Here is a 12,483-nt window from a genome sequence, read left to right on the forward strand (position 1 = left end):
GGACTTTTTATAAATAATACTATAATAAATATTTTCCACATACTTTAAAACATTAGAAATAACACAGTATATAGCTCATTATGGATTTTGGAAATGCTACTTTAAATACATAGTTTGACGTTGACTTTAGATATACTACTGTAAGTACATAGCTTGATTCTGACTTCAGATATCATGTAAGTACATAGCTTAACACTGACTTTAGATATACCACTGTAAATATGTAGTTTAAGATAAAGTTTAGAGTTACTGTTGTACAAGGTTTCGTGATTTTGATGACGTGATACTATTTATATTTGGTTCTTCCATGAATCATATGAAATGGTGTTTGAGTGTCCGAATCACCTTTCACAGCCTCTTATGTTCATGTTTCATTTTCTCTTTCAACCGTACTTTTTCGTTACAAGACGAAAAACCAACCAGGCTGACTTCTTTAAAACAAAGCTTGTGTTAACCGTCAATATCCAATGAGTGACTAACGTGACAAATAACAACTTAAATCTACTGAACACCCAGACGATACACAAGTTTCTTCAAATAAAAATATTCCCTATATAAATGTGATGACTCAAACATTGTACGTAAATAATAAACGTGGTTCATTAACTTAAGCTAAAATCACGATATTGCAAGTATAAGTTAAAATGTGAATGTTGTGAAACGAAACTATATTTCACTGTCATTTGTAGCCTTGGGGCGTGAAATGATGGTGGCTAAGGCGCTGGACTTGCAGTGTGAGGATCAAAGGTTCGAATATCATTATCGGACATACTCGACCATTGAGTCGTGTGTGTGTTATTATATGATGGTCTATTCCATTATTTGTCGGTAAAGAGTGACCTAAGAGTTGACGGTGAGTTGACTAGCTGCACTCCTCTCTTTCTTATTATGCTAAAATTAAGGACACCTAGTAAAGATAGCCCTCTAATATTTTTACGCAAAATTCCACAAACAAACAAACATGGCCTCGGCATCACACGTGTTGGTAACATATTTAGTTTTTGTATGGCAGACTAACTGTTTTTAAAAACTACATACCGCAACCTCTCAGTGTCTACAAGACTAACGAGTTCTTAAAACTTTAAAAATATATAAAGAACTTTTGTTGTAGAAAATGTAATTTTTAATTAAACGTGAGTTATGTGAATACTGTTTTAAGAAATTAGTTTCTTCTGTTTACCTCAGGATTACTGGGTATTCTTGAAAACCTGTTTAACTCAAAAACTTAGGAGGAATAAAAGACAAATAAGTTATTTTATAATAATTTTATAAATTGTTGAGGAAAGTACCAGCTCAGTTTGTAATTATTTATAAACATGATACTAGAAAAACAATAAGCACATAAATCGGTTTAATTCAAATACAAACGCTTTCAAAAGGAAGATGTTCCTTCAACAGGGAAACTGGGAATTATTAATAACCAGTAATGAAGGACTGAAAAGTAGCAGTATTGCTGTTTGCTTCATGAAAAGTGTAGGATACGTACATAATAAAAGATATTATAAACATATTTTACTTCAGGAGATTACTATTACAACACTGATGACAAGTGCTCACTACAGAAATTTCTATTAAAAAACTCTGTTTGTTCCTTCTTTTCTGGCGACATTTCCAATTAACAAAGCGAAATATTTCCCAGTTGTAACGGAAAATGAAATTTAAGTGACATTAAAAACCCATCTTAGCATTAGAAATAAAGCATGCTTAATCCATGACTAAACACTCATATTAGTTTCAAGAATACACCACGATTAATCCATGATACTACTACATTGTCAAATGTTAAAAGGAACACCAATGTTACTGCAATTCTAGATGTAATATAGTGATGCTATTATTTCATAAGTAATTGTTTGTTTGTTTTGGAATTTTGCGCAAAGCTACACGAGGGCTATCTGCGCTAGCCGTCCCTAATTTAACAGTGTAAGACTAGAGGGAAGACAGCTAGCCAACTATTGGGCTACTATTTTACCAAGTAATAGTGGAATTGACGGTCACATTATAGCGCCCCCACAGCTGAAAGGATGAGCACGTTTGGGGTGACGGGGATTTGAACCCGCGACCCTCACATTGCGAGTCGAGTGCCTTAACCATCTGCCCTTCATAAGTAATAGTAGTATTTATAATACTCTTATTTTTAATGTAATCCTAGTATTCATTATGATATGATTTTAGCTTTAGATCTAAATTTGTGATATTACAGTTTCAATTATAACAGAAGCATCAGTGAAGTTTGTCTTAGAATATTCGGTATCATTTATTATAGAGTAGGTTTAGAAATAATAATAAAATTCTAAGGTTATATTGCGACGTATAGTGGATGAAATTGACATTTTATTCGTTTTACACAAAAGGCAAAATTATTGCTTCTACCTGGTGAGGCTTAAAAACCCAGTTTCTTGTTCATTTTGCGTTACTAAACATACATAAGTACACATTATTTAACAAAGGAACTTGAAAACAAGAAAGAAAGATTTATGTGTAAACTTAACCTACAACAAAGACGAAAGTTCTCTCAAAACAATAACTCGAGGGTTATGCAAACTTTAAGAACACTTTGGAAGTTAGCTCCAGTTTTTCAAGCTATCCTGAAGTAAATTTTCAAGAAGCGAACGGTGGTCCCAGAGAAAGGACGAGAAACTAGTGTTTTTCCTTGAGTTCATTCCTTTACTTTATCATTAATGTTATCAGTGAAAGTAAAAATAGCTAAAGTGGGGATGTAGGTTATAGATCATAATTTAGAGGGACTAACACAAGTGGTTCGACCACTTCACTGGCTACCACGCTTACAAGTCAGCTAATCTAAGGTTCTGATTCAGTTTGATATAGGAGAGTTTTCAACTAAAAGTATGCTAAGAAAGGTATGTTTTAATAAACTAAAGAGCTGACAAATACAACCGTATTTAAATGTAGTTTAGAAACTATTTTCTTTCTTTCACAAATATTGAAGGTATGAATCCTTTTCTACCATAATTTATTATGGTAGTTATGGCTGTAGCCTACAAAATGTACTTCAGACAGATCATATGTACTTCAGACAGATCATATGTAATTTTCTTATACATTAGGATGTGACTTCCAGTTAAACTATACAGTGTTATATAAGATGTGCTATAATCGTGTGGTAAGATAGAAATAGCCTGATAAATATCTAACAATGTTAACTAAATACGATTTTACTTCATATTTTGTACTTTATATACGTACAGATTTTAAGAAATAAGCTTATTTTCATATATACAATATATGTAATTTAATAGTGAGAAACTGTAAATCGAGATACGTGTGGATAACATGTGTCTTATTACAGGGAATGCTGAATATTTTCACGGCACTGGTTTTAATTCCTGCCCTGTGTCCCGAGTCTAGTTACGGTTATCGTCTGTTCCCATACGTTCTACCAAGATTCGACCCAAAAATACAAGTAAGTTTTATTTTTATAATAAAATAAACGATTCTGTTGGGAAACGGACATTATAAGATACGTTATATATATATGTTTTTAGGGTCTTGTTTTATGATCTGAATTTTTATTGAAGATAAAGCTTCTTCAGTCTCATGTGAGTCCTGTCTTCATTGGTCTTTTAATGTAAAGCAATTTGTGACTGTAGTGTTACTTGCTACGTAAAACGTGTTGTTACCGCTTGAAATGTAAAGCAACTCCAGACTGTAGTGTTACTTGTTACGTAATGTTGTATGTATGTATGCTTTTCTTATAGCAAAGCCACATTGGGCTATACTGTGTCCACCGAGGGGAATAGAACTTTCTAATTTTAGCGTTGTAAATCCGTAGACTTCTAGCTATCCTATCGGGGGACACGTAAAATTGAATGTTATTGATTTCTTTTGTTAGATATATGCAAATTAAAACAGATGTATGTTTTAGTGTTTTACCTGTGTGACAACAAATGCTTATCATTGAAGTAGTGTTGAAGTTGTGTCAATAATTCAGTTTCCACTCAGTGAACACCTGATAAAAAGTGTGATAATACTGTTTATAGCTAGCTACGTAACAATACTAATGTTGTCAAATCCGTAGCATTTCCATCTTTCTAAACGTGTAGAAAATGTTAACATGTTAATTATGCAACCTAAGTAGCGTGTTAAACAGGTCGTGATCCAAAAGTTTCACATAACTCATGTTCTGTGTGCATAAATCCAATGGATAAATAGAGCAGAAAAAAAACAGTTGAAAAGTTTTGTTGTTGTAAAAATATAGCTGTTTATCAGGTTATTACATAATGTGAACTATGACTATGTGATTACATGAAATGATTCAAACTCTACAAAGTTTTCAGTAATATTTTATTTTCATTTCAAGTATAAAGAAAACTGATTAATATAGTCATCTTAATTTAATAGGAATGGTGAGTTTAACAGGTACTGTCATTAAATAAAAGACTAATTAATCCTTTCATGCATAATTATTTAAGAAAAGTAAAACTTTAAGATCCTTTCAAACATTTACTTCAATATTTTTATCCCTCTAACTTCACATTGCACTTACGTTCTTGCAAATTTTCTTCAGACATCGGATTTATCTGCTTCCTTTTAGCGCTACAAAACTACCCACAAAATGATTATAATTCTTCATTTCATTCTCACGGCCCGACATGGCCAGGTGGGTTAAAGTTTTCAACTCCTAATCTGAGGGTCACGGGTTCGAATCCCTGTCGCACCAAACATGCTCGCGCTTTGACTCGTGGAGGCATTATAATGTGACGTACAATCCCACTATTCGTTAGTAAAAGAGTAGCCCAAGAGTTGGCGATGGGCGGTAATGACTAGCTGCCTTCCCTTTAGTTTTACAATGCTAAATTAGGGAAGGCTAGCACAGATAGCCTTCGTGTAGCTTTGCGTGAAATTCAAAAACAAATATTTTATCTTCACCCCAGATTCCCAGTAGGTTCAAGGATTTATTGAAAACCAAGTATAAAACATTTACTCGTTAATAACGTTTCTTAGAATGATCTTCATACGTCAGATTGCAAGCACTCTTTCACTCTGCGAAATTTACCCACAAGAACGATTTTGAGCTTTTTTCAGTAACCTTGACAGGATCTCAGTTGTAACCAAAAAAACAAACTACATTCAGAACAACCACATGATCATTGATTATTAATTTCTGGTACTTCACTCATTTGGAAGGTTCCCTTTACTCTGCAGTGTACATTTATATACACTCACCATAAATAATTCCAACCCTTTCTTCACTAAAGTATTCAGCTTTATGAGTTTTAGAATGGATAAATCTTAAACAAAGACTTAATAATAAATGAATAACTTCCTTATAAATACCATTAAGACACAAAATATGGGTGATTTCTTTTATTCCACAAAACATTTTTTCAGCAATAACTTCAACACTTCCCATTCTTATCCTTATGTTTCATAGGATCTGGATTTTAGAGAGAAAATCTAAAATATAAACTTAGTGATATTTCTAGATGCTAAATTTGAGTTTTATTTTTTTTTAAATTTGCAACATATAACCTTAAGAACAATTTCTTCATCAGTATATTTTTCACAGGTTGAGTTGGAAACAGTCTCATTAATGTCTTTTCATTTATATTGTTTAGCGGATCGTTTTGGATTATTTAGTACAAAGAATAATTGGAAGTCCAAACCATTCAATGATAATACACACCTTTTAAACACCCATACTTCAAGTTTCAACTTTAATACGACCAACTTTCACTGATAAGCTAATTTTATAAATAAACAACATCCAACATAAGTTAGATTCGTTAGCATGTTTGTTTATTGGATTTCTCGCATAGCTAATCGAGTGTTATCTGCGCTAGCTGTCCCTAATTTCAGAGTGATAAACTAGAAGAAAGGCAGCTAGTTACCACCACCCACCGCCAACACCTTGGACTTCTCTTTACCAACGAATAGTGGGGATAACCGTCAAATTATAAACTGCCAGCGGCTGGCAGATTGAGCACGTGTGAGGATGAGATTTGAACCTAAAATTATACTTGTTAGTTTTATATACCCATTTCTTCATTGAAAAATAAAACTAACTAACTGGTTGACAGTAATACATAAACTGACTAAATAATGCACTAATGCTAGTCTAGTTCTTTTTTTTTCACACTAACTGTTTTGCAGATTTGTAAAGCTATAGATATTAATACCAGAGACATCATGTTGTGTCAACTTTTTCTTACTAAACGCTAACTTCTAGAAATGCCTAGATTAAAAACGTAGGGTATAAGAGTTTCTCTTTAGATGTAAAATTTTGGGATTCTATTTTACTATATAATCATTACTAATTTTGAACTGTGAATCCGAGGGCTCGTGGTTCGCGGCTCAATCCGTAAAAACGTGCTCCGCACTTTGGAGTTATGGCCATGCTATGAGAATAATGGTCAAATTCCACTAATTAGTTAAAAAAAAGTGAAGCTTACGAGTTAGTGGTGAGTACTATTGACTAGCTAACGTTTCTGTAGACTATCAGTTCATAACAATGAATGGCTATGTGCGTTAACTATTTATGTAGGTTTCCTTTAAAATTATAAACCAAACAAAAATTTCTTACTCCTTGCAGATTCAGATAAGGAAAATGTTATACATTATATTAAAAAACTACTGTTTCTGTGAGTAACATCACAATGTCGGACTGGAGGAATTTCTACCATACTGTTGAAGGGCAAGACATCAAAACCTTGCTATTAGTTTGTTTTTGAATTTCGCACAAATCTACTCGAGGGCTATCTGTGCTAGCCGTCCCTAATTTAGTAGTGTAAGACTAGAGGGAAGGCAGCTAGTTATCACCACCCACCGCGAACTCTTGGGCTACTCCTTTACCAACGAATAGTGGGATTGACCGTCACATTTTAACGCCCCCACGGCTAAAAGGGCGAGGATGTTTGGTGCGAACCGGGATTCGAACCCGCGACCCTCGGATTACGAGTCGAACGCCTTAACACACTTGGCCATGCCTGCTATTAATAAACACTAATATTAATATAATTTTACATAAAGTAGAAGGTTAACTAGTTAGAATCTGTTTTACATAACTTGTTAAAAAAGAAACTGAAACCAAATTCGGAAGCTCAAAAAAAAAGAAACAAAAATTACGAAAATTGCAATCTGAACAAATTGTGTTCCTGCCTCCTTTTAGCTTTTCCCTTTCAAGACTGTTTCTAAACAAACGTTGTGGCCCATTGTTTTATTTTATAACGTTTATTACGGTTTTCCTTTCTACATGTTTTCTATTTAACAACAGTATCATTTGAATGATCATTATTTACAGAATTCAATCCAACGTTACGTTTATGGATACCAAATTAAAGACGAGTATGGTACGATTCAGTTTCGCAAAGAAGAAACTACAGGTGATAGAGCTGTCAAAGGATCTTATGGGTATACAGATGCTTCTGGTATGTACCGCAAGGTGGAATACGTCGCTGATGCCGACGGTTTCCGAGCTATTATAAAAACTAACGAGCCTGGAACTGCCAGTAGGAATTCCGCTGACGTGAAAATAACCAGTGAATATGGACGGCGGCTAACAGCGTCTGCACTGAAAGAGAACAATGGTTCCAACGTGAAAAGAGGTCCACTTATTGGCTATCAGCTGCTTCCTTATCGTCTTTCCGCATACAATTCTCCTTACGAGCCCGACTCTGCATCCTTGCTCACCACAACAGAAACGCCATCTACAACTACAGAAGAATCAGAGGAACGCACAGAAAAATCAAAATAATAATAATAATAATACAAGGCGTTTCTTTTACAAACTGTTCTGTAATAAGATTTTGCTTTTGGGATTAATTACTGCGAAGCAATTTGGGTAAGCGCAAATTATCCGGATGTGAGCAATTTTTGATCGTAAAATTTGAGTTTATAATCACAATCTCTTTTCAAAATTTGTTACAAAAATATTCTCACGAGCATCAAAAGTCTAAACCGTAACTCATGTTTTCAAGTTTTAAAAGTTAAAGCCTAAATTGGACTAGAGGATATAATAAAAATACTAAAGCGGTTACAACGTTAGGTTACTTAACTTTCTGTAATTAATAAAGGGAAACGTCCTAGAATAGAAATGGTGGAAGGGTTAAGATAAGATAATATTCACAACTGAAAAATTCCTGTGAAGAGCTAATATGATGTTCACACAGAAATAGTTGTTTAAATTTATTAACCTTTTGGCTGAAATGCGTTTGATGGATAATACTTTCTTAACGCACTAAAGTGATTGTTTTGTTGAGTGCATTTCATTGGTTGTTACTTATGTCAACCGATGTTGTAATTTATGATTATATTTAAAATAAAACACATATTAAAATAATCATTTGTATTTATCATTAAATAATATAAAAATGTTATTCTTTAGTCCAGCAGAGACCCGCAAAACATTTATGGTCAAACTATTGTCTTTATTGTAAGAGTATTTTTTTAAAATGCAGGATTTCTATTATAAAGCGAAATAATTCGAATTACAAACAATGAAATTTATAGTCTATTTGTCATTGTCTTAACATTAGGTAAACTTCTATTAAGTACGACCAGGGCCGAACGAAACGGTGACTGCTTCCAGTAATGTCCCTCCCCTGGTACAGCGGTAAGTCTATGGATTTACAAAGCTAAAATCAGGGGATCGATTCCTCTAGGTGGACTCAGCAGATAGCCCGTTGTGGCTTTGCTATATGAAAACACACACACACTTCCAATAAACATTATCGATTACATGAATACAGTATTTAGGGTATGCTAGTAGTGTCCATTAGCGTCTATATGATTCTTTAATTCCTTTTCCTTACATATATTGCGCACACACATGCCATTCTATGAGTATCATACTTGAAGTAGTGTGAAAAATACTGAGAATCTGGTACGTGAAGTCAATGAAGAAAAGAAGTGAAGTGTAATAAATCTATAGGATGATAAAAAGATATAAGTTAGCTCTACTGTATTCTTTGTTTGTTGACTTTCGCGAAAAGCTACACGAGGGCTATCTTCAAACGGCTGGTATGAGTATTAATACTTTTATTGATAAAGTGAGAATAACGTTTCAACCTTCCCAGGTCATCTTCAGGTTAAGAAAGAGAGAGTTTGAATGTGACCGTTGACGAACACATGTCTTAAGGATGAGAGTATAAACAGGTATGGGATTTTTACACTAAACTATCAACATAATTTCACAGAAAAAAATAAAAAAATAACCTCACACAAAAAGGACATTAATTCTATAAACAATTTAAAACAAGACAACAACATCAAAATTCTACAAGCAGATAAAGACAATGCTATAGTTATAATTAACACAAATGAATACATTAAAAAAATGAACAACATATTGTCAGATACAAACAAATTTAATAAACACAAATCTAACAAAAACACATGAAAATCAATTAAACAAAATACTACTACAAATGACAAAAAAACAACACAATCTCAGAAAAAATTTATTATTACCTACGAAAGACCGACTCACGCACAACACAACTATACGGCACCCCCAAAACTCACAGACCTGATTGCCCACTACGATCCATAATGTCAACAGATGAATGATTCAACTACAACCTCGATAAATATACAAACTACCCACAAATAAGTCGTCTAAGTCTGAGTGTCACCAGTTCTAGCCAACATTTTTATGACACAGATTGAATCACAAGCGATCAATTCAGCCTTACACCCACCACTATACTGGTACAGGTATGTTGATGATACAATTGCTGAATTCACATCTACAGAACACACACTTAGGTTTTTCAATCACGTTAACTTAATACACCTCAACATTAAGTTCACCTATGAACAGGAAAAAAAAGTAACCAAATAGCATTTCTTAACCTCAAAATCACTAGAACTGATACACAATTCAAAACAGAAATCCATAGAAAAATCACCAATACTGAATTATACATTCCCTGGGACTCAGCACATGAAACAAAACAAAAACTCAACATATTAAGAAACCAAATAAACACAGCCACAAATTTATGTTCACCTGATAAAATTAACGATAAAATCAACAAAATAAAACAACACTTCATCAACATCAACAAATTTCCTCCAAAACCTGTTGAAAAAATTATACGTACACACCTAAATCAACAACACAATGAACAACAAACAAACAACATTAAATATCAAGACACAATAAACTACAAAACCTTATACTGCTGCATACCACATGTTCGCGACATCAGCGAAAAAATAACCAACAATTGGAAAAAACTTATAACAAAACGTAACATTCCAGTAAACATCAAATTTATTTACAAACTAGGTACAAAACTATGTCCATACTATGTAAAAACTGCATTGACAAATACAACATCACCATTATTTATAAAATACAATGCAACAACTGCCACGACTTCTATATGGAAGAAGCAAGCAGAAAAATGTAAACTAGATTCAAGACTCGGACAGGCATGGCCAGGTGGGTTAAGGCGTTCGACTTGTAATCTGAGGGTCGCGGGTTCGAATCCCGCTTGACCAAACATGCTCACCCTTTCATCCGTGGAGGCGTTATAATGTTACGGTCAATTCCACTATTCCTTGATAAAAGAGTAGCTGAGGAGTTGGAGATGGATAGTGATTGCTAGCTGCCTTCCCTCTAGTCTTACACTGCTAAATTAGGGACGGCTAGCACAGATAGCCCTCGTGTAGCTTTCCGCGAAATTAAAAACAATATTCAAAGAACACAAAAAGAACACCTTTACACGTTTTTTGAACACTGCAAATCAAATAAGCACAACATAACCATAGAAAACACCTAGATATTAAGAAAACAAATATATATATAAACACAAAATCATAGAAGTCCTACTTATACAGCAACTAAAACCAACATTAAACCAATATAAAGGAACACCTTTCTACCTATACTAATTAATAACGTAACATCCACCTGCAACACCCCCTACAATCCCGTACCCGTTTATACTCTCGTCCCTAAGACATGTGTCCGTCAAGATCACATTCAAACTCTCTCTTTCTTAACCTGAAGACGACCTATGAAGATCAAAATGTTGCTCTCTCCTTATCAATAGTAGTGTTAATACCTATATCAGCCGTTCTGAGATACATTTTTATTTCAAATGGGTTTCTCGTCATCAAAAGGGCTATCTTCGCTAGCCGTCCCTAATTTAGCAGTGTAAGAGTAGAGAGAAGGCAACCAGTCATCATAACCTACCGCCAACTCTTGGGCTAGTCTTTTACCAACGAATAGTGGAATTGACCGTAACGTTATAATGAGCCCACGGCTGAAAAGACGAGCATGTGTGATATGACGGAGAAGCTCTACTTAACTTGTGTGCGTTTTTTTCTTTCGTTATTGTCATTTAATAGAGTTAGGGCTAAACTTTACTGTGCTGTCAATAAATAAACTTATATTGTTATATTCTACGACGTCAAGCTAGACCCTTTTAAAAATTATGAGAAATGTGTAACACGTTGTTGTACAAATGTTTACTAGAGTATATTTACTTCCGTCTTTTGTTTATATCCTTTGAAATAAGTTCGCGCGCATTTAGATTGTTAGGTGCGAGAGCAATGTCAGGACAGTTTGTTTTGTTTGTTTGTTTTTTGAATTTTGCACAAAGCTACTCGAGGGCTATCTGTGCTAGCCGTCTCTAATTTAGCAGTATAAGACTAGAGGGAAGGCAGCTAGTCATCACCACCCACCGCCAACTCTTGGGCTACTCTTTTACCAACGAATAGTGGGATTGACCGAAACATTATAACGTCCCCACGGCTGAAAGGGCGGGCATGTTTAGCGCGACGGGGATGCGAACCCGCGACCCTCAGATTACGAGTCGCACGTCTTAACACGCTTGGCCTTGCTCGGTTTTCAGGACAGACAGAAACAGAGTATTATTATAGTAAATCGTGAAAAAGGGAAAAACAAACATTGTATGCGTTTCGCTTCACTTTACAGATTATTTCTTTAATACAAGTATTGTTAACCAACAAGCCAACTAAAACTAACACAGGTTTTTTTTTATCTGGGTAATTACACAGGCTCTTATCCAGCTATATAATATGTTAATTCCACGTTTTGCTAGATAAATATATTTTTATTACACATGTTAATTCACTGCTAATTTAGTTATGTAATTGTAAATTTAAATATTTCTGGCAACCCGGCAGGGTCAGGTGGTTAAGGCACTCGACTCGTAATCCGAGGGTAGCGAGTTCGAATCCCCGCCACACCAAACACGCTCCCCCTAATGATGCGACGGTCAATCCAACTATTCGTTGGTAAAAAAGTAGTTCAAGAGTTGGCGGTGGGTGGTGATGAGTAGCTACCTTATCTCTAGCCTTAAACTGCTAAATTAGGGACGGCTTGCGCACATAGCCCTCGTTTTGCTTTACGCGAAATTCAACCAATAAAGAATACAGTAGAGCTAATTTATCTTTTTTTGTTATCCTATAGATTTATTACATTTTACTTCTTCTTACTCTACATTGACTTCACGTGCCAGATTCTCAACATTTTTCACATCGCTTCAA

The 12,483-nt window shown here is 34.5% G+C and overlaps 1 protein-coding gene across 1 annotated transcript; it reads left to right on the forward strand.

Moving 5' to 3' along the window:
- The first annotated feature begins 2,676 nt into the window (after positions 1–2,676).
- On the forward strand, positions 2,677–8,216 carry LOC143231536 (cuticle protein 16.8-like). The gene is made up of 3 exons (XM_076466059.1): positions 2,677–2,861; positions 3,311–3,424; positions 7,262–8,216. Exons 1-3 carry the CDS (start codon positions 2,850–2,852, stop codon positions 7,712–7,714), a joined length of 579 nt encoding a protein of 192 aa, XP_076322174.1. The 5' UTR covers positions 2,677–2,849; the 3' UTR covers positions 7,715–8,216.
- The last annotated feature ends 4,267 nt before the right edge of the window (positions 8,217–12,483 follow it).

This window comes from Tachypleus tridentatus, chromosome 11, assembly GCF_004210375.1.
Source record: "Tachypleus tridentatus isolate NWPU-2018 chromosome 11, ASM421037v1, whole genome shotgun sequence".
NCBI lineage: Eukaryota > Metazoa > Arthropoda > Merostomata > Xiphosura > Limulidae > Tachypleus > Tachypleus tridentatus.